Source organism: Phoxinus phoxinus (assembly GCF_949152265.1).
Source record: "Phoxinus phoxinus genome assembly, chromosome: 3".
Classification (NCBI taxonomy): domain Eukaryota; kingdom Metazoa; phylum Chordata; class Actinopteri; order Cypriniformes; family Leuciscidae; genus Phoxinus; species Phoxinus phoxinus.
Genome location: NC_136878.1, coordinates 47,138,528 through 47,162,386, shown reverse-complemented (window position 1 = coordinate 47,162,386; position 23,859 = coordinate 47,138,528). Strand labels below are relative to the sequence as shown.

General features: G+C 43.5%; 1 protein-coding gene across 2 annotated transcripts in view; it reads left to right on the top strand.

Moving 5' to 3' along the window:
* The window catches only part of gpsm1b (G protein signaling modulator 1b), a 49,967-nt gene that overhangs the window by 3,149 nt on the left and 22,959 nt on the right, over nt 1-23,859 (top strand). The window contains exons 1-4 of one of the 2 annotated variants that reach the window (XM_079608783.1): nt 12,741-13,200; nt 17,807-18,028; nt 18,113-18,248; nt 20,175-20,317. In XM_079608783.1, coding sequence (XP_079464909.1) covers nt 13,049-13,200; nt 17,807-18,028; nt 18,113-18,248; nt 20,175-20,317 — 653 coding nt within the window. In that variant the 5' untranslated portion in view covers nt 12,741-13,048. Of the gene's footprint in view, nt 1-12,740; nt 13,201-17,806; nt 18,029-18,112; nt 18,249-20,174; nt 20,318-23,859 lie in introns of those variants that run through there. The other variant, XM_079608784.1, reaches the window with a different exon arrangement.

The following is a 23,859-nucleotide window of genomic DNA, read 5'->3' as shown; positions in this document are numbered from 1 at the left end:
TCTCTCTCTCTGATGTCATCACTCATGTGTACGTCACATGATGTCATCGCTCATGTGCACGTCACGTGATGTCATCTCTCTCTATGATGTCATCACTCATGTGTACGTCACGTGATGTCATCTCTCTCTCTGATGTCATCACTCATGTGTACGTCACGTGATGTCATCTCTCTCTCTGATGTCATCGCTCATGTGTACGTCACATGATGTCATCTCTCTCTCTGATGTCATCGCTCATGTGTACGTCACATGATGTCATCTCTCTCTGATGTCATCGCTCATGTGTACGTCACGTGATGTCATCTCTCTCTCTGATGTCATCACTCGTGTACGCCACATGATGTCATCTCTCTCTCTGATGTCATCGCTCATGTGTACGTCACGTGATGTCATCTCTCTCTCTGATGTCATCGCTCATGTGTACGTCACGTGATGTCATCTCTCTCTCTGATGTCATCGCTCATGTGTACGTCACATGATGTCATCTCTCTCTCTGATGTCATCACTCATGTGTACGTCACGTGATGTCATCTCTCTCTCTGATGTCATCGCTCATGTGTACGTCACATGATGTCATCTCTCTCTCTGATGTCATCACTCATGTGTACGTCACGTGATGTCATCACTCTCTCTGATGTCATCACTCATGTGTACGTCACATGATGTCATCTCTCTCTCTGATGTCATCACTCATGTGTACGTCACGTGATGTCATCTCTCTCTCTGATGTCATCACTCATGTGTACGTCACGTGATGTCATCTCTCTCTCTGATGTCATCGCTCATGTGTACGTCACATGATGTCATCTCTCTCTCTGATGTCATCACTCATGTGTACGTCACGTGATGTCATCACTCTCTCTGATGTCATCACTCATGTGTACGTCACATGATGTCATCTCTCTCTCTGATGTCATCACTCATGTGTACGTCACGTGATGTCATCTCTCTCTCTGATGTCATCACTCATGTGTACGTCACGTGATGTCATCACTCTCTCTGATGTCATCACTCATGTGTACGTCACGTGATGTCATCTCTCTCTCTGATGTCATCACTCATGTGTACGTCACATGATGTCATCTCTCTCTCTGATGTCATCACTTACCCCTTTTCCACCAAGGCAGAGCTGGTGCTGGTTCGGAGCCAGAGCCTAGTTTCAAATCGGTTCTTTGTTTTTCCACCGCCAAAGCACCAGCTCCGAACCAGGAAAACTGGTTCTTAAGTAGCACCAAATCATTGCAGGGTCTAGAACGGAGCCAAGTAAGAACCGCTTGCGTCAGGGGCTGGGGGCGGGGTTACCGTGACCAACAAGACGAATAGAAACTTGTGACCGCCATTTTTAAATAGCAGCTAGTCGAGCTAATAGCAGCTCGATTATAATATCCGTCTATGTAAGTTACGGCGAGCTACACGAACGCGTTGGATTCCGATGTATTTTTGCAATCCCATGAGGATCCATAGTATTGCAACGTCCGTTATTGTTGATGGCTTGTTCGAGATGCATCGGAGCGGCGCGGACCGATCAGAGCTCCGGGAGTGTGTGGAGAGATACGACTCCTTGTGCTTTTGATCGCTTTCGCAGTGCTTTAATGTCACGCGGCGATCGGTCTGCGAGAAGCCGAACCATCTCGAACAAGCCTGGTGTGTTTTTGTTTGGCGCTGCCGCGCTAGCGTTGCTGGGCAACATGAGATGTATACACAGTGACGTAAGATCTGGCTCTGTTTTGGCTCTCTAGCCTGTGGAAAGGCAAACCGGTTCTTAGAAGAACCGTCAGTAGAACCAACTCCGAACCGGCTCTAGCTCTAGCTCTGAACCAGCACCTGGTTCTTGTTGGTGGAAAAGGGGTAACTCAAGTGTACGTCACCTGATGTCATCTCTCTCTCTGATGTCATCACTCATGTGTACGTCACGTGATGTCATCACTCTCTCTGATGTCATCACTCATGTGTACGTCACGTGATGTCATCACTCTCTCTGATGTCATCACTCATGTGTACGTCACGTGATGTCATCTCTCTCTCTGATGTCATCACTCATGTGTACGTCACATGATGTCATCTCTCTCTCTGATGTCATCACTCAAGTGTACGTCACCTGATGTCATCTCTCTCTCTCTGATGTCATCGCTCATGTGTACGTCACATGATGTCATCTCTCTCTCTGATGTCATCACTCATGTGTACGTCACGTGATGTCATCTCTCTCTCTGATGTCATCACTCATGTGTACGTCACGTGATGTCATCACTCTCTCTGATGTCATCACTCATGTGTACGTCACGTGATGTCATCTCTCTCTCTGATGTCATCGCTCATGTGTACGTCACATGATGTCATCTCTCTCTCTGATGTCATCACTCAAGTGTACGTCACCTGATGTCATCTCTCTCTCTGATGTCATCACTCAAGTGTACGTCACGTGATGTCATCTCTCTCTCTGATGTCATCACTCATGTGTACGTCACATGATGTCATCTCTCTCTCTGATGTCATCACTCATGTGTACGTCACATGATGTCATCTCTCTCTCTGATGTCATCACTCATGTGTACGTCACGTGATGTCATCTCTCTCTCTGATGTCATCGCTCATGTGTACGTCACGTGATGTCATCACTCTCTCTGATGTCATCACTCAAGTGTACGTCACGTGATGTCATCTCTCTCTCTGATGTCATCACTCATGTGTACGTCACATGATGTCATCTCTCTCTCTGATGTCATCACTCATGTGTACGTCACATGATGTCATCTCTCTCTCTGATGTCATCACTCATGTGTACGTCACGTGATGTCATCTCTCTCTCTGATGTCATCGCTCATGTGTACGTCACGTGATGTCATCACTCTCTCTGATGTCATCGCTCATGTGTACGTCACATGATGTCATCACTCTCTCTGATGTCATCGCTCATGTGTACGTCACCTGATGTCATCTCTCTCTATGATGTCATCACTCATGTGTACGTCACATGATGTCATCTCTCTCTCTGATGTCATCGCTCATGTGTACGTCACGTGATGTCATCTCTCTCTCTGATGTCATCACTCATGTGTACGTCACGTGATGTCATCTCTCTTTCTGATGTCATCGCTCATGTGTACATCACGTGATGTCATCTCTCTCTCTGATGTCATCGCTCATGTGTACGTCACGTGATGTCATCTCTCTCTCTGATGTCATCACTCATGTGTACGTCACGTGATGTCATCTCTCTCTCTGATGTCATCGCTCATGTGTACGTCACGTGATGTATTCATATTTGTGGTTTAATTCAATCTTATATTGTCGGAGTAAAACGTTTATTTTGTAAAATTCACTTAACTTAGGCAAGTAGATGTTACTTAATTCTATGTGAAAGTAAATCAATTAAATAATTAAATGTTAAGTGTCAATTAAATGTCAAATGAATGTTCAATAGTAAGTTTATATTTTGACTTGATAATAACAGGTAAGTTGTACAGAGCATTACAATTTACCTAAATGTGATTCTACAAGTAGTTCTTCGGTGGTGTTGTTATCTCAGGTTTGCTGTACCGCTGTCAGGAAGGGTCCGTGCCGTGCTGTGGTTTGCAGACGTGATGGAGTGTTTCCCACGGGTCCTCCTGACACACTGGCCTAATTTGAGCTTGGCTTTAATATTTCTCTCTCTGTACCTGTGTTAAACGGTTCACACCGGCAGAAACAAACGGCTCCACTTCAATGTGAGGCGCAAAGCAATATTTATATCCGAGATCTCGGAGTTGAAATCACTTCATTATGCAGTAATTATTTCAGAACGGTTCAGTCGAGGACATGACCGACGGCTCTGTGGCTTTCCGTTTCCCAGAGAAAGAATGTATTAGTGTTTCGAGTATATTTATGTGTTCTAGTTCATTTGATATCTAACTTGACTGACATGTGCATTTCATACACTTGCATTATGTCCTCTCTCCGTCCATCAATAAATGCATGTTCTTGAGTGAGTGAGGTTTTCTAGTGTGTCTCAACAGTCGCGGTGTGACCTACTTTATTGGCGGCCAGATGACCTTAAAGGGCACCTATTATGGAATTTTGAAATTTACCTTTCATGTAGTGTGTAACATAGATCTAAGTGAACAAAAACATCCTGCAAAGTTTGAAATATGAAAGTGCACCGTATATAAAGTTATTGTCTTTCAAAAGTGAGAGTCGACTCTGAGTCATTTTTATGAATCGTTAGAAGACCGAAGCTTTTTCTCTGACTAGATGACGTCAACTTGTCAAGTTATTTGAATACGATCCGCCCACTTATTGCGCTCCAAGGCCAGCAGGGAAAACATCATGGCGACGAGACGCTGTGTTCTGAAGTGCGGCTCAAAAGCAAACTTTTTTCATCTGCCCAAGGAGGAGCATTTGAAGACTAAGTGGCTACAATTCATATATACAGCTATACCACAGAAGTATAGTCCGAGCCTTGTGCTTTGTTCGCGTCATTTTGAAGACGATTGCTTTTTAAATGCAATCAAACTTGGATTCGCGAGCCGGCTGATATTGAAGGAAGGTTCAGTTCCAGGTGTATTTGCATCAGCTTCCTCCTCCGTATCACAACCTGTAAGTGTTATTATTAATTTTTGCTTTTATATTTTATGTAGCATGCAATTATTTTGTTTGTTGTGTAAGCACCGTTTAGCTTCTAGGTCTTCAATGACAATTGTATTGAGATATGTGAAGTGTTTGTCGTTGTTTTCGGAGTTGTCTAAAGAATAGAGTAATACCTCGTAGTAACGTAACTACATTTTTTTTTTTGTAAAAACGTTATGTTTCTGCATCGGGCTAACGCAAACAAAGACTGATTGTGCTTTTACAATATGAACTCTGCATGGGCTATGCTCGCTAACATAACATTACATTCTTTATCTTATTTTTCGTTTTTTACTACAAACTATAAAGCAGTGGACTATAATCATTATTATAACACAATTGAATTGATAAAAGCATCATTGCACTCCGTGTTAAAAATAAGTATTATCTCTGTAAACACTGCTGGGTCATCGGACCAATCAACGCAGATTAGCGTCGCGCAAAGGAGGGGTTTGAAAAACGAGTCGTTGAACGATTCATTTGGGAGTCGGTGAGCAAATCAGGTAAAAATAAATGCATATTATACGACAACAAAAGTGTTTTTTGTCATTGCATGCATGTAAAACTGTTGTTGGGGACTCCCAAAACAACATTAGGAACATTTTAAATGTCATAATAGGTGCCCTTTAAAAATAAGTCAGAGCTGTAGAAATGTACAACCTAACACTTTCTGACTTTCTCAGTTTGTGTGAACCTACTTGGGGTTCAGAGTATTTATAATGTCCCATATGTCTAGTACAATTATGTGATTTTTCTTTGATTTACCCTAAAAAAGAATGGAAGTGTGACAACATGCCCCATATACATGATAACATGACCATATGACAGATTAACATGTTATCTGATCTAATCAAAAAATATTTTCTCATTAAAATACAATTAACTTTTTAAAATATGAAATGTCATTAAAAAAATAAAATAAAAATAATGTCATTTTTGAGTTTGACAACAAACACACAGCAAAACACTAGGCTATACATTAACTCTGTCTTTATTCACCTTTTTCTCATGGTTTCTCAATAGAATTCATAAAAGTATAGAATATAATATCATAGTTCTAATAGGGGCTCATTGTAACGCAGTGTGACAACATGCCCCGCAGCGTCAGCATTAAAGAACTATCTCAACTGTTAAATTACAGATATAAGATTCAAATAATATCAGATTTCTCTCATTTTAAATAAACAAAAATAGAGATGAAAAATTTAAAACTTTTGCTGTTTAAATAAATGTTCAGTCATATCTTCCAAATTTTTTTTTTTAAATTGTCAACATTTTCTCGATATAGTGTTGACATGGCAACTAGTAAATACAGTTTCACGTGTGGAAAGTTTTAAACCATGTGTGTTACAACGTTAGTTTTCTCCCCGCTCACTCCTACTCATGTTTACAAGTAAATATAAAGATGCATATTCATGAAGACACATTAAACTCCCCATAATTTGCACGTTGATCGCACGCAAATACTGTATTTCTGCCCGTTTTCACTCGTGATTCGCTCCATGCCGTTACTTTCAGCTAATAAAGGAAAAATACTGCAGTTTTCGAGATATTCCACAGCTCTTCATCAAATTTCCCAACACACAGCCCTCCTCAGATTGTTTTTATTCAATGCATGAATTGTAAAAAACAGAGGAACAATATCTGTGCCTAAATTCTGATTGGATGACATTTGTCCATTTGTGTGCAGTCCTTTTTGACCAGACATACATTTACTGTGAACAAAGTTTAAAATCCTCCCAATTTATTGCACTAAATGTGACGCAAACTTGGAAACTAGAAGTGTAAATCAGAATTTATTGTTCTTTACTTTAGTCCCTTTTTTCCAGCCCGACTCGGCTGTGGTTGGGTATTTTACTTGGCCAGCACGCTGGAGCTTTGACTCTTTTTAACTCTTCTCCAGCCGAGTGGAACAGGGTTAATCAACAGTGTGCAGAAAGCAACCCTAAACCTATCGAGCGAGCCGCTGATGGTCATGTGACACGCTCTGATGATGTCACTGCGGACACATGACCTCGTTACACTGAGCTCAACAAATGCTCTTTTAATGAGACACCCGTCCGCGCCTGGCACGCCATACCCTCCTGACATCCATATATTACATATGCTTTTTAATTTAGTATTTTTTCATGTCATCACATTGTTTAGAGCAGAATAAACAAATGAAAAAAACCCTAAAAAAACAACAGGACCCAGTTGTTTAATAAAATAAATAAAATTACATGAAGTTACATGTATAGGCAAAAACAATGTTTTTTTTCATTCACCAATACATTTTTATTTTTTTTAAGCAAAATTTGTATGAAGATGATTCTCAACTATGTTATGAAAGATATAACAGAATAAATTGATATACCATTTTACTTAATGCAAAATGTGGGTAAAATGTCCATAAATTAATTTTCACATTCAATAGAATGTATCTACACACCGTATCTAATTTGCATATTAATGTGTTCTTGGGGTAACGTGTAATAATGAGAGTAATAATTGGCATCATTTTAATAATTTATATCAAAATATCAGTATGAAATCAAAACAGAAAGTCATATTTTGATTTGAAACCACATAAAGTTTTCCTGAGATATTGGTTTATGAAATACAATTTGAAAAGTAGTATGATTTAAATAATAATTACAATATATTATCATATTTCCATAAGAGTGCTATACATTTGATCACTAAATTACAACTAAACATAGTCCTGGTATTCAATGCATCCTGAAAATGTGCACATTAAACATATTGCCTCAACTTTCTTCCATTAATAGTTTGTAGAATGCAATTGCAAACTAATGCTTTTAAACGTGATCGTAAACAGCAGCTCATATTCAGCTGGTGTGTGTGAGTGTGTCGGCGAGTGTGCCGGCGAGTGTGTGGGCGAGTGTGTCGGCAAGTGTGTCAGCTGGTGTGTGTGAGTGTCGGCGAGTGTGTCAGCGAGTGTGTCAGCGAGTGTGTCAGCTGGTGTGTGGGCGAGTGTGTCAGTGAGTGTGTCAGCGAGTGTGTGTGAGTGTCAGCGAGTGTGTCAGCGAGTGTGTCAGCTGGTGTGTGGGCGAGTGTGTCAGCGAGTGTGTCAGCTGGTGTGTGAGAGTGTCGGCGAGTGTGTCGGCGAGTGTGTCGGCAAGTGTGTCAGCTGGTGTGTGAGTGTGTCAGCTGGTGTGTGAGTGTGTCGGCTGGTGTGTGTGTGTGTCGGCCGGTGTGCCGGCGAGTGTGTGTGCCGGCGAGTGTGTGTGCCGGCGAGTGTGTGTGCCGGCGAGTGTGTGTGCCGGCGAGTGTGTGTGCCGGCGAGTGTGTGTGCCGGCGAGTGTGTGTGCCGGCGAGTGTGTGTGCCGGCGAGTGTGTGTGTGCCGGCGAGTGTGTGTGTCGGCGGGTGTGTCGGCGGGTGTGTCGGCTAGTGTGTCAGCTGGTGTGTGAGTGTGTCGGCTAGTGTGTCGGCTGGTGTGTGAGTGTGTCGGCGGGTGTGTCGGCGGGTGTGTGAGTGTGTCGGCGGGTGTGTCGGCGGGTGTGTCGGCGGGTGTGTCGGCGGGTGTGTCGGCGGGTGTGTCGGCGGGTGTGTCGGCGGGTGTGTCGGCGGGTGTGTCGGCGGGTGTGTCGGCGGGTGTGTCGGCGGGTGTGTGAGTGTGTCGGCGGGTGTGTCGGCGGGTGTGTCGGCGGGTGTGTCGGCGGGTGTGTCGGCGGGTGTGTCGGCGGGTGTGTCGGCGGGTGTGTCGGCGGGTGTGTCGGCGGGTGTGTCGGCTGGTGTGTGAGTGTGTCAGCGAGTGTGTCGGCGGGTGTGTGAGTGTGTCGGCTGGTGTGTCGGCGGGTGTGTCGGCGGGTGTGTCGGCTGGTGTGTGAGTGTGTCAGCGAGTGTGTCAGCTGGTGTGTGAGTGTGTCGGCTAGTGTGTCAGCTGGTGTGTGAGTGTGTCGGCTAGTGTGTCAGCTGGTGTGTGAGTGTGTCGGCGGGTGTGTCGGCGGGTGTGTCGGCTAGTGTGTCGGCTGGTGTGTGAGTGTGTCGGCTAGTGTGTCAGCTGGTGTGTGAGTGTGTCGGCTAGTGTGTCAGCTGGTGTGTGAGTGTGTCGGCGGGTGTGTCGGCGGGTGTGTGAGTGTGTCGGCAGGTGTGTCGGCGGGTGTGTCGGCGGGTGTGTCGGCGGGTGTGTCGGCGGGTGTGTCGGCGGGTGTGTGAGTGTGTCGGCGGGTGTGTCGGCGGGTGTGTCGGCGGGTGTGTCGGCGGGTGTGTCGGCGGGTGTGTCAGCTGGTGTGTGAGTGTGTCGGCGGGTGTGTGAGTGTGTCGGCTAGTGTGTGAGTGTGTCGGCTAGTGTGTCGGCGGGTGTGTCGGCGGGTGTGTCGGCGGGTGTGTCGGCGGGTGTGTCGGCGGGTGTGTCGGCGGGTGTGTCGGCGGGTGTGTCGGCTGGTGTGTGAGTGTGTCGGCTGGTGTGTCAGCTGGTGTGTGAGTGTGTCGGCTAGTGTGTGAGTGTGTCGGCTAGTGTGTCGGCTAGTGTGTCGGCTGGTGTGTGAGTGTGTCGGCTAGTGTGTCGGCTGGTGTGTCAGCTGGTGTGTGAGTGTGTCGGCTAGTGTGTGAGTGTGTCGGCTAGTGTGTGAGTGTGTCGGCGGGTGTGTCGGCGGGTGTGTCGGCGGGTGTGTCGGCTGGTGTGTCAGCTGGTGTGTGAGTGTGTCGGCTAGTGTGTGAGTGTGTCGGCTAGTGTGTCGGCTGGTGTGTCAGCTGGTGTGTGAGTGTGTCGGCTAGTGTGTGAGTGTGTCGGCTAGTGTGTCGGCTGGTGTGTCAGCTGGTGTGTGAGTGTGTCGGCTAGTGTGTGAGTGTGTCGGCTAGTGTGTGAGTGTGTCGGCTAGTGTGTCGGCGGGTGTGTCGGCGGGTGTGTCGGCGGGTGTGTCGGCGGGTGTGTCGGCGGGTGTGTCGGCGGGTGTGTCGGCGGGTGTGTCGGCGGGTGTGTCGGCGGGTGTGTCGGCGGGTGTGTCGGCGGGTGTGTCGGCGGGTGTGTCGGCTGGTGTGTGAGTGTGTCGGCTGGTGTGTCAGCTGGTGTGTGAGTGTGTCGGCTAGTGTGTGAGTGTGTCGGCTAGTGTGTCGGCTAGTGTGTGAGTGTGTCGGCTAGTGTGTCGGCTGGTGTGTGAGTGTGTCGGCTAGTGTGTCGGCTGGTGTGTCAGCTGGTGTGTGAGTGTGTCGGCTAGTGTGTGAGTGTGTCGGCTAGTGTGTGAGTGTGTCGGCGGGTGTGTCGGCGGGTGTGTCGGCGGGTGTGTCGGCTGGTGTGTGAGTGTGTCGGCGGGTGTGTCGGCTGGTGTGTCGGCGTGTGTGTCGGCGAGAGTGTGTATGTCGGCGAGTGTGTCGGCGAGTGTGTGTGTGTGTCGGCGAGTGTGTGTGTCGGGGAGAGTGTGTGTGTCGGCGAGTGTGTCGTCGAGAGTGTGGTCGAGAGTGTGTGTGTGTCGGCGAGTGTGTGTGTGTGTCGGTGAGTGTGTGTGTGTCAGCGAGAGTGTGTGTGTCGGCGAGTGTGTCCGTGATTTCATGCAGCACTCGGCTAATAACTAATTGCTCCACTTTAATCATAGTTGTTCCTAGTCTCATTAGCTATAGTTCTGGATTAACCAGCGAATAATCCACGATACCATTAGAAAGAGCAGCTGTGTGGCAGTGTCTGATTAATCACACACATCAACCCAAGCAAGTTTATCACACACTTACTTACATTCACAAAATAGCCTGCTAGATTTCTCAACCCTGCATGAGCATCTGATGCTGTAAGTGTGTGATGAAGACACTCGTTGTGAAGCGTTAAATATTCATGCAGGATCTCGGCCTTTCACTTAACTGAGAGTTGTGGCACACTAGACGGATGTCTCACACACACTTACGCTGCTGAGATCAAACGTGTGCATGTCGGGCAAACGATGGCCTTTTTGAGACACACACTTCCTGCACGGCATGGCCTGCTAATTCTCTCAGTGTGTGCACCCATCCCCCCCCCACACACACACACTCAATATCAAGACTTCAAAGTCTGCAGGTAAAGCAGTATCACACACACACACACACACACACACACACACACACACACACACACACACACACACACACACACACACACACACACACACACACACACACACACACACACACACACACACACACACACACACACACACACACACACACACACACACACACAAAACTGGCTTGATCAATAAACAAGTGACAAGTGAAGTTAATTTCAATGTATTTATTTTACATGATTCTGATTTTTTTTAGTCATCAATGAGTAAAATGACTCATTCATGCATCAGTGTTTTGACCAGATCTATTGAGTAAATGATTCAATGACTCATCCATGCTGTTTGTTTTGTTCTTTGATGAATCAGTGTGTTTGAACAAATCAGTCGAGTGAATGATTTAATGACTCGTTCGTGCAGCTTGTTACGTTCTTTAATGAATCAGTGTGTTTGAACAAATCAGTTGAGTAAATGATTCAATGACTCGTTCGTGCAGCTTGTTACGTTCTTTAATGAATCAGTGTGTTTGAACAAATCAGTTGAGTAAATGAGTTAATGACTCGTTCGTGCAGCTTGTTACGTTCTTTAATGAATCAGTGTGTTTGAACAAATCAGTCGAGTGAATGATTTAATGACTCGTTCGTGCAGCTTGTTACGTTCTTTAATGAATCAGTGTGTTTGAACAAATCAGTCGAGTGAATGATTTAATGACTCGTTCGTGCAGCTTGTTACGTTCTTTAATGAATCAGTGTGTTTGAACAAATCAGTTGAGTAAATGATTCAATGACTCGTTCGTGCAGCTTGTTACGTTCTTTAATGAATCAGTGTGTTTGAACAAATCAGTTGAGTAAATGAGTTAATGACTCGTTCGTGCAGCTTGTTACGTTCTTTAATGAATCAGTGTGTTTGAACAAATCAGTTGAGTAAATGATTTAATGACTCGTTCGTGCAGCTTGTTACGTTCTTTAATGAATCAGTGTGTTTGAACAAATCAGTCGAGTGAATGAGTTAATGACTCGTTCGTGCAGCTTGTTACGTTCTTTAATGAATCAGTGTGTTTGAACAAATCAGTCGAGTGAATGAGTTAATGACTCGTTCGTGCAGCTTGTTACGTTCTTTAATGAATCAGTGTGTTTGAACAAATCAGTTGAGTGAATGATTCAATGACTCACTCACTAATGTTTTACTGATGTAATGTGCAGAACGAGTCCGTGGTAAACCCGACAGTCTGACGAGGAGAGTGATGCACAGTTCTGATGGAAGGCTGTTTGGCCAATCAGATTCGAGGACTGGAACTAACCGTTGTATATATGTTTGATCTTTAACTTTTGTGCCATTTGTAAACCACAGTCATGCCACAAAAGCTCTATAGAAACGTGAGTTATCATTTTCTCTTTATCATCTATTATCAGAGATATCCTGGTGGTTTTGTGATAGACATCTATAATCAACATCAGATCAGTTCTACTCACCTTATAATAATAATAAAAGCTTTAAATTAGTCACATTTAGTTAAAGTCTTCAGGTAGTCAATAAATGTATCCCTTAAAACTCATCTTTGATCACGAAAATGACGTTCAAACGTTTTTTTTCCCCCAATATCTTGAATGTAACTCGACACCCTCGCCTAATTTAGTATGCGGGGTTATATGAATATGCAAATGAGTCCCGCCTCCACTCACTCACTCACTCACTCAGAGATCCACTGGTGGACGATCACACGTTGATCTGATTGGTCAAGGTAGTGTGTGACGTCAGAAACACCAGCGATTTCAAACCGTGTGTTTGAGACTGTCTTTGGTTCACTGCAGTTTTAAGCAGAAAATACTCAGCAATGCTGTCGACTTATGAACTTACACATGATGTGTGTTAAAGCAGATTAATAACACCACACACACACATAAACTACATTAAAAACTTGGTTTTCAACAGCGGGACTTTAAATTAGTCGCATTTAGTGTTTTATTTTTTTCATATAGTGTAAGAGTATCTAATTTTCTCAGGAAACGCGTGCATATTAATGTCCAGGATCAAGCCTTTAAAGTGATATCGATGATACGATGTGTGTATGTGTGTGTGCACTGAGTTCAGTGGGTCAGCAGGGACAGGATTATCTGGCTGTGTCCTTCAGGAGGTTTAGCGTTCGAGGTCAGCGTTTCAGTCTCGGCGTGTTCATGCTGGATGCGTTTCTGCGATCCTGATGGATATGTGGAGTTGAGGAGGAAAGGTCAACCAGAAGTTGTTTTATGCTCAAAAACCGGGATCTCAGAGAAGCTTGATGGTGCTTTTGGAGAGTCCAAGTCTGAGATCGATCGGCTTGTTCTGGTTATCAACACGAGATGTCATTTGAAAGATGATGCTCTGGTTACGGCAAAATATTGAAGCGCATTGAATGTGTGACCAGTCCGGTTTTAATCTACAAAACCTCCATCATTGTGCCTGAGGACTGTGGGTTGTGTAGCCGTGGATGATGTCGACCGCAGCGTTTCCTCTGAGCGGGGCGCAGATGGCCATGTGTCGTCTGGTTCACCGCGGCCCCAGACCTCAGGTCACGCTGGGACCCCTGAACCTGGAGCTCGGGGGGTATGTGGAGAAGACACGCTCCAAACCAAAGGGCAGGTACATGAGGACTTAGCTAACTTTAAGTTATCAACAAACCTTAGTTACGTTAATAGAACATTCGTGACCCTGGACCGCTAACCCAGTCTGGAGCCGCACGGGTATATCTGTGGCAATAGCAACTATACACTGTATGGGTCAAAATGATCCATTTTTCTGTTATGCCAAAAATCATGAGGATATTAAGATCATGTTCCATGAAGATATTTAGTAAATGTCCTACCGTAAATATATAAAACATGTATTTTTGTGAGTGAATGCAGCACAATCGTGAACATAAATGCACAACTTTAAAGGAGATTTTCTCAATGTTTACATTTTTTTGCTCCTCAGATTCCAGATTTTCAATAGTTGTGTCTCGACCAAATATTGTCATATCCTAACACACCACACATCAGTGGAGAGATTATTTATCCAGCTTTATATGATGTATACATCTCACTTTCAGAACATTTACCCTAATGACTGGTTTTGTGGTCCAGGGTCACATTTGTTCAAAGTTATCTGGACTCAAATGTTCTCAAAACGTTCGAACAAAAACATTTCTGCACAATATGTACATGTTCATTTTTAAGGTTATCATTATCGACCCGATAAGAGAAACTGTCTGATATATTAAAGCTGATAAATGATGGATTATATGGTTTGGATTATCAGCGGAGACGCTTCAGATGCGCACTGTTCAACATCACGGGTTTGAATTGCTTGGAATATGATTGACAAGGATAATAGAGTAAAGTGCAACATGTGCAAGTCTGTCCTGTAGGCTGAACGTTATAATAAGAACATCATTATTATTGTGTGCTTGGGAGATGTGTTTTATTGGTGAGACTTTTGTTTTTGCAATCAGGCTCTCAAAAATTATGTAAAAATTAGAATTTAGATTTATCGGACAATATATCGGTTATCGGTATTGGCTAAACGTTTCACATCGGTGCACCCCTAAAAACATGATTTGTGACCCTGGACCACAAAACCAGTCGTATGAGTACATTTTTGTACATTGAGATGTATACATCATATAAAGCTGAATAAATAATCTCTCCATTGATGTGTGGTTTGTTAGGATAGGACAATATTTGGTCGAGACACAACTATTGAAAATCTGGAATCTGAGGAGCAAAAAAATGTAAACATTGAGAAAATCTCCTTTAAAGTTGTGCATTTATGTTCACGATTGTGCCGCATTCACTCACAAAAATACATGTTTTATATATTTACGGTAGGACATTTACTAAATATCTTCATGGAACATGATCTTAATATCCTCATGATTTTTGGCATAAAAGAAAAATGGATCATTTTGACCCGTACAGTGTATAGTTGCTATTGCCACAGATATACCCGTGCGGCTCCAGACTGGGTTTGTCATTTATACATCGTTCATGGAACATTTTTTAAATGTAACGACTTGTTTCGGAATGTTCAGAGAACATTCAAAAGTAACGTTTCCATAATGTTTGAAGAATGATAAAATGGAATGTTCGCATAACCACGAAACAAAACTTTTTCAAAACATTTAATAGCCTAATGTTTTCAGAACTTAATGGGAACGTAGAACAGATATTTTTAGCTGGGTTTACAGATGCTTCTTTTTATAATCCAGTAATCAATTTTATAATCAGTGCACAAACTCAATATAGATGTATATTATAGTTTATCATTTGCTCTGTCATGCATCACTGTGTTTATCACCTTTAGTGGGGTTTAGAAGTCAATTCATACGGTAATATTAATTTACAATGGTAGAGAACAATGAATAATGACACTAACTCTGGAATATTATCACCGTTATTGAACTGATTTGAATCATAAATTGGTCCCGTCACCGTTGTCGTCAGTTGATCTGCTTTACAGCGGAAATTCAATTTATAATAATGGATTTTCCTGTTTAACTTAAAACACTTTGTACTGTTTTAGTGCTATAGAAATAAAGGTGACTTCTCTATTACTGATGCTCATATTTAGGGTCTGAGATGTGAAATATTAATGTTCTTGACTTGGTCAGATGAATGCACTAATGTCCGATGTGCGGGTGCAGGAATCTGAGAAACCACTCGTATCGTTTCAGAAAAATGTGAAACTCTTGTGGTGGTTCTGGCTCCAGAGAGGAAAGAAACGTCTCCCAGTATAAAACAAAGCAGAGGTGGATGTGGGGCCAACATTTTTCCCTGACCGCAGAACTGAATAAATCTCTCTCGGCCTACAGCGGCCAAGCCAAAACCATGAGCGCTTCAGACATTAGTGGAAAAGAAGCTCTTGTCAAAGCATGGTTAGATATAATCGCTCTCAGACCAATGAGTCTCCGAGAGCGTGATGGAAATATGTTCTGTGTTTAACTGTGATGAGAATGCAAGTTCGAAACAATGCAAACACTCCAAGCCTCGAAACTTTTATAGTGTGAGAAAATACATAACCAATCAAACAAATATTGAAATCCATGAAATAAACACCGTTTAGACCACCAGATATGAATAAGTCTTAGTTTCTCAGTTTCAGTGGTTTTATTATATTAAGCCGAATAACAGCCTGAACTGCATCCGGAGACAAACAACACAACGGTGAAATAATCTGACTAATATATCTTAATAATATTTCATTATGCCTTTAGCCTAGCTGAACTCTCCGTGACACAGTGTCCGATGTGCCAATCAAAATGTGACTTTGCAATACAGACTGTCCAAAAATGTGGCTATTTCATCATTAAAATCCTTTTTCACAATTATCCTGACTGAGGACAGACTATATATATATATCACACTGCCAGCCAAAAGTTTGGGATCGGTGAGATTTATAATGTTTTTAAAAGAAGACTGACTGCAAGGCTGCATTTATTTGATTAAAAATACAAAAGAAAAAAACTGTTATATTGTGAAATATTATTATAATGTGAATATATAAAGTGTAATTTATTCCTGTGATCAAAGCTGAATTTATCATCATTACTCCAGTCTTCAGTGTCACATGATCCTCCAGAAATCAGTGTAATATGATGATCTGATGCTCAAGACACATTTATGATTATTATCAATGTTGAAAACAGTTGTGTACAATTTATTTTTCAGGATTCTTTGATAAATAGAAAGTTCAAAAGAACATAATTTATCTGAAATAGAATATTTTGTAACATTTTTAAATTCTAATGTTACAAAATATTATATTTCAAATAAATTAAATAGAACTTTCTATTCATCAAAGAATCCTGAAAAACATTAATTGTACACAACTGTTTCCAACATTGATAATAATCATAAATGTGTCTTGAGCATCAGATCATCATATTACACTGATTTCTGGAGGATCATGTGACACTGAAGACTGGAGTAATGATGATAAATTCAGCTTTGATCACAGGAATAAATTACAGTTTAAAATAAAATTATTTAATAACAGCTGTTTTAAATTATCATAATATTTAACAATATATATATATATATATATATATATATATATATATATATATATATATATATATATATATATATATATACACTTTTTTTTTTTTTTATCAAACAAATAAAGCCTTGGTGAGCAGAAGATACTTTTTTTTTTTTTTTTTTTTTACAATCTCTAGGACACGTTTCTCAATACTTGAATTAATTTCTCATTGTTTTAAGACTCTTCACACAGTGATCACGACTGCAGCCTGTGTGTGTTAAACTCTGGATCTTTTATCACACTTTGGCACAAAATGCATTCAACAACAACATCCTTCAAATTACTTGAATTCTTTCCTCACTCAGACACAAAAGCAGCCAAAACTCACTGAACCCACAGTCACATGTTCCTCTAACGTTTTTAAATGTTGCTACTGGTTTCAGAACGTTCTGAGAACATTCAAATGTAACACAGAATCCAACACTCAAATGTAACACTCAAATGTAACACAGAATGTAACACTCAAATGTAACACAGAACGTAACACTCAAATGTAACACAGAACGTAACACTCAAATGTAACACAGAACGTAACACTCAAATGTAACACAGAACGTAACACTCAAATGTAACACAGAACGTAACACTCAAATGTAACACAGAATGTAACACTCAAATGTAACACAGAATGTAACACTCAAATGTAACACAGAACGTAACACTCAAATGTAACACAGAACGTAACACTCAAATGTAACACAGAACGTAACACTCAAATGTAACACAGAACGTAACACTCAAATGTAACACAGAACGTAACACTCAAATGTAACACAGAATACACTCAAATGTAACACAGAACGTAACACTCAAATGTAACACAGAACGTAACACTCAAATGTAACACAGAATGTAACACTCAAATGTAACACAGAATACACTCAAATGTAACACAGAACGTAACACTCAAATGTAACACAGAACGTAACACTCAAATGTAACACAGAATACACTCAAATGTAACACAGAATGTAACACTCAAATGTAACACAGAATGTAACACTCAAATGTAACACAGAATGTAACACTCAAATGTAACACAGAATGTAACACAGGATGTAACACAGAACGTAACACAGAACGTAACACTCAAATGTAACACTCAAATGTAACACAGAATGTAACACTGAAATGTAACACTGAACGTGACGTTCCCTGTGTTTTCCAGGATGGAAGCCTCTTGTCTGGAGCTGGCGCTGGAGGGGGAGAGACTGTGTAAAGCGGGAGATTTTAAAGGCGGTACAGCGTTCTTCGAAGCTGCTGTTCAGGTGGGAACCGAAGATCTGAAGACCCTCAGTGCCATCTACAGTCAGCTGGGAAACGGATACTTCTACCTGAAGGAGTACGGGAAAGCGCTGGAGTACCATCGGCACGACCTCACACTCGCTCGGTGAGGACCAACAACTGGTAGAGTCAAACTAACCTTTCAGTTTCATGCGGCATTGAAAATAAACCGAGTTGCATTTTAATCTAGGACGATCGGGGATCGCATCGGAGAAGGGAAAGCCAGCGGGAATCTGGGAAACACTCTGAAGGTTTTGGGTCAGTATGATGAAGCAGCCGTGTGCTGTCAGAGACACCTGGATATTTCTCAAGAGCAAGGAGACAAGGTGAGAACACCAGTACTCATTACTAATGTTAACTAATAAACCTTATTGTAAAGTGTTACCGTTTTTGTTAGCTTATCGTTGTTAGCACACAATGTGAACTGGATAAGTTAATGTGAACAATGGCGGGAAAAGGCTCTTCCTGCTGACGAAAACCCTCTCAGTTGGAGGCAAAAATCGTGCAACGACACACTTGACCAAACCTGTACATCGGTCAAAGCCGAGTGTGTGTGTGCGAGTGTGTGTTTCATCAGCTGGAAACACGGTCAACAGAAAGCGCTCCGCACTCACTCACATCAAGATGAGCGCCTGCTGTATTTGAATGATGTGTAGATATAGTGAGTAGAAGTGAGTGTGCTGTTGTGTGTTCATGTAGTTCATTACGATGTGTGTTGATGTGTGTTCTCAGGTTACTGATGCACGAACACCGTTTAACGCACTATTGTAACCTAATTTTCCTTGCATGCACATTAAGGAAATTATATTTTATTTAAGAACAATTGTTTCAAAAGTTAATGCACTTTAAAAAGGGAATTTCATTTCAATAAAAGATGTGATGCTTGATTTGGTTTATATTTGCTTATTGTGGTCACTAGCGCCCTCTTGTGGGCATAGGAGATAATACAGCACTTTTCCCCTCTAACATCAAGTATTGCCTATATAATTCGAATTTTGCTAATATTTAAGAAAGAAATTTGAATTTAGCTTTTCAGACATTTTGACAGTCCTTATGCACATAGATGGATTTGATAAACAAACAACCTGCAGATATATAGTTTTATACTGTAGTTGCTTTCGACCAAAACTGAACTGTGGAGTGATTTTTGAAACCCCTTCTGTAGGACTTCAGCACATCTTTATATGTAATTTCTATTGTCTTTGCTAAATTGACCTGCTGAATGTACTGACAATCACAAACTGAAATATACTTTAACATCATTTCTATTGAAACTTGTATGTCATGCATTTAAATACATTTTTAATGATGAAGTTGCAATTTACTACATTTAAATTTATAATTTAATAATTAAATTTCATTAATATTATATTATCTGAAAGTACAGTTTTTGTTTAAAATGCACTTTTAAGATTTGAAGTAAAGTACAAGTGTGTACAATTAAGCACACAAGGGTATAATGTAGCATTTGCCTGCCGTTTTTCCAATTTAATGTTAATGTGAAAATTTTGATTTCATGTCGACTGTAAAGTGTCTACTACAGTCTTAAGAAAAAGTTCTATATATGGAACCTTAAAGGTTCCGTCAGGCGCTTCATATATAGAACCTTTTAGAGGTTCCCACCACTTTATGGATTTAATTTCAATTAATTAATTTAGTTTTGCGTTGAAGAGCTTAACTCAATTATTGCATAATACTTGAATCTTTTCCTAGTGATAAAGTTAAAGTCTCCCTTTAGCCAATAATTGTATCCCTTAAAACTCATCTTTGATCACCAAAAGATGCTTTTTCCTGCCTTAAAATATCTTGAATGTAACTCAACACCCTTGCCTCATTTAGTATGCGCGGCTCTATGAATATGCAAATGAGCCCGGCCTCCACGCACTCACTCAGAGATCCACTGGTTGACGATCACACGTTGATCTGATTGGTTACAAGGCAGTGTGTGACGTCAGAAACACCAGCGATTTCAAACCGTGTTTTTTAAAACTGTCTTTGGTTCACTGCAGTTTTAAGCAGAAAATACTAGACATACATAGACATATAAACAACATTAAAAGCAGGATTTTCTAAGACATTTCTGCTTATATAGAACCTTTTTGGCATAAAGTCTTTTTTTAAGTGGAGTCAAGAACCCTTAAGTTCTATTTATATGGAACCACAGTGAATGTTTTTCTGAGGTTTCAGAGTCAGAAAGGTTTGATTCTGGTCTGTTGAAGTGAAAAGTTGCTGTTCTGAATGTGTTGTTGCAGGTCGGCGAGGCCAGGGCTCTGTATAACATCGGGAACGTGTTTCATGCCAAAGGAAAGCAGCGTCAGTGGGGCTGCGCTCAAGATCCCGGAGATCTTCCGTCCGATGTCAGAGACACGCTTCAGCGAGCCACGGCTTTCTACGAGTGAGTCCCACTGTAAACCCTAACGCTCAAAATAATTAATTGGTTTGAGTAGAGCCAACTCAAATTATACAAATTAGTTCCATCAAATTACCTTCTGTCAGGACCACCATCTTAGGGTAATTCGCTCCTGAGAAACGAGAGGAGCTGGGGATGGAGGAGGGTAATTCGCTCCTGAACGAGAGGAGCTGGGGATGGAGGAGGGTAATTCACTCCTGAGAAACGAGAGGAGCTGGGGATGGAGGAGGGTAATTCGCTCCTGAGAAACGAGAGGAGCTGGGGATGGAGGAGGGTAATTCGCTCCTGAGAAACGAGAGGAGCTGGGGATGGAGGAGGGTAATTCGCTCCTGAGAAACGAGAGGAGCTGGGGATGGAGGAGGGTAATTCGCTCCTGAACGAGAGGAGCTGGGGATGGAGGAGGGTAATTCGCTCCTGAGAAACGAGAGGAGCTGGGGATGGAGGAGGGTAATTCGCTCCTGAGAAACGAGAGGAGCTGGGGAGGGAGGAGGGTAATTCACTCCTGAGAAACGAGAGGAACTGGGGAGAGAGGAGGGTAATTCACTCCTGAGAAACGAGAGGAGCTGGGGATGGAGGAGGGTAATTCGCTCCTGAACGAGAGGAGCTGGGGATGGAGGAGGGTAATTCGCTCCTGAGAAACGAGAGGAGCTGGGGATGGAGGAGGGTAATTCGCTCCTGAGAAACGAGAGGAGCTGGGGATGGAGGAGGGTAATTCGCTCCTGAGAAACGAGAGGGGCTGGGGATGGAGGAGGGTAATTCGCTCCTGAGAAACGAGAGGAGCTGGGGAGGGAGGAGGGTAATTCACTCCTGAGAAACGAGAGGAGATGGGGAGGGAGGAGGGTAATTCACTCCTGAGAAACGAGAGGAGATGGGCATGGAGGAGGGTAATTCACTCCTGAGAAACGAGAGGAGCTGGGGAGGGAGGAGGGTAATTCACTCCTGAGAAACGAGAGGAGCTGGGGATGGAGGAGGGTAATTCGCTCCTGAGAAACGAGAGGAGCTGGGGATGGAGGAGGGTAATTCACTCCTGAGAAACGAGAGGAGCTGGGGATGGAGGAGGGTAATTCACTCCTGAGAAACGAGAGGAGCTGGGGATGGAGGAGGGTAATTCGCTCCTGAGAAACGAGAGGAGCTGGGGATGGAGGAGGGTAATTCACTCCTGAGAAACGAGAGGAGCTGGGGATGGAGGAGGGTAATTCGCTCCTGAGAAACGAGAGGAGCTGGGGATGGAGGAGGGTAATTCGCTCCTGAGAAACGAGAGGAGCTGGGGATGGAGGAGGGTAATTCGCTCCTGAGAAACGAGAGGAGATGGGGAGGGAGGAGGGTAATTCGCTCCTGAGAAACGAGAGGAGCTGGGGATGGAGGAGGGTAATTCACTCCTGAGAAACGAGAGGAGCTGGGGATGGAGGAGGGTAATTCACTCCTGAGAAACGAGAGGAGCTGGAGATGGAGGAGGGTAATTCGCTCCTGAGAAACGAGAGGAGCTGGGGATGGAGGAGGGTAATTCGCTCCTGAGAAATGAGAGGAGCTGGGGATGGAGGAGGGTAATTCACTCCTGAGAAACGAGAGGAGCTGGGGATGGAGGAGGGTAATTCACTCCTGAGAAACGAGAGGAGCTGGGGATGGAGGAGGGTAATTCGCTCCTGAGAAACGAGAGGAGATGGGGATGGAGGAGGGTAATTCACTCCTGAGAAACGAGAGGAGCTGGGGAGGGAGGAGGGTAATTCACTCCTGAGAAACGAGAGGAGCTGGGGAGGGAGGAGGGTAATTCACTCCTGAGAAACAAGAGGAGATGGGGATGGAGGAGGGTAATTCACTCCTGAGAAACGAGAGGAGCTGGGGATGGAGGAGGGTAATTCACTCCTGAGAAACGAGAGGAGCTGGGGTAAAGGAGGGTAATTCACTCCTGAGAAACGAGAGGAGCTGGGGATGGAGGAGGGTAATTCACTCCTGAGAAACGAGAGGAGATGGGGATGGAGGAGGGTAATTCACTCCTGAGAAACGAGAGGAGATGGGGATGGAGGAGGGTAATTCACTCCTGAGAAACGAGAGGAGCTGGGGAGGGAGGAGGGTAATTCACTCCTGAGAAACGAGAGGAGCTGGGGATGGAGGAGGGTAATTCACTCCTGAGAAACGAGAGGAGCTGGGGAGGGAGGAGGGTAATTCGCTCCTGAGAAACGAGAGGAGCTGGGGAGGGAGGAGGGTAATTCACTCCTGAGAAACAAGAGGAGATGGGGATGGAGGAGGGTAATTCACTCCTGAGAAACGAGAGGAGCTGGGGAGGGAGGAGGGTAATTCACTCCTGAGAAACGAGAGGAGCTGGGGAGGGAGGAGGGTAATTCACTCCTGAGAAACGAGAGGAGCTGGGGATGGAGGAGGGTAATTCACTCCTGAGAAACGAGAGGAGATGGGGATGGAGGAGGGTAATTCACTCCTGAGAAACGAGAGGAGATGGGGATGGAGGAGGGTAATTCACTCCTGAGAAACGAGAGGAGCTGGGGAGGGAGGAGGGTAATTCACTCCTGAGAAACGAGAGGAGCTGGGGATGGAGGAGGGTAATTCACTCCTGAGAAACGAGAGGAGCTGGGGAGGGAGGAGGGTAATTCGCTCCTGAGAAACGAGAGGAGCTGGGGAGGGAGGAGGGTAATTCACTCCTGAGAAACGAGAGGAGATGGGGATGGAGGAGGGTAATTCGCTCCTGAGAAACGAGAGGAGCTGGGGAGGGAGGAGGGTAATTCACTCCTGAGAAACAAGAGGAGATGGGGATGGAGGAGGGTAATTCACTCCTGAGAAACGAGAGGAGCTGGGGATGGAGGAGGGTAATTCACTCCTGAGAAACGAGAGGAGCTGGGGATGGAGGAGGGTAATTCACTCCTGAGAAACGAGAGGAGATGGGGATGGAGGAGGGTAATTCACTCCTGAGAAACGAGAGGAGATGGGGATGGAGGAGGGTAATTCACTCCTGAGAAACGAGAGGAGCTGGGGAGGGAGGAGGGTAATTCGCTCCTGAGAAACGAGAGGAGATGGGGATGGAGGAGGGTAATTCACTCCTGAGAAACGAGAGGAGCTGGGGATGGAGGAGGGTAATTCGCTCCTGAGAAACGAGAGGAGCTGGGGAGGGAGGAGGGTAATTCACTCCTGAGAAACGAGAGGAGCTGGGGAGGTAGGAGGGTAATTCACTCCTGAGAAACGAGAGGAGCTGGGGATGGAGGAGGGTAATTCACTCCTGATAAACGAGAGGAGCTGGGGAGGTAGGAGGGTAATTCACTCCTGAGAAACAAGAGGAGAGTGTAATTTGCTCCTGAGAAGCGCAATAGCTGTTGATAATACTGAAGGAGCTTATATATATTATATATTATCCTATAGGTCGACGTGGATCAGCTGAGAGTCACTGATGCGAGCTTGACTAACGTGACCTGCCAGAACTGACGCTATGCTTGTTTTTTATGAGTACATAGAACTTTCTTTTTCTTTAGAGTTCACAAAAATGACACATTTTAAGTAAGTTGAATTGTTTCATTGTTTTG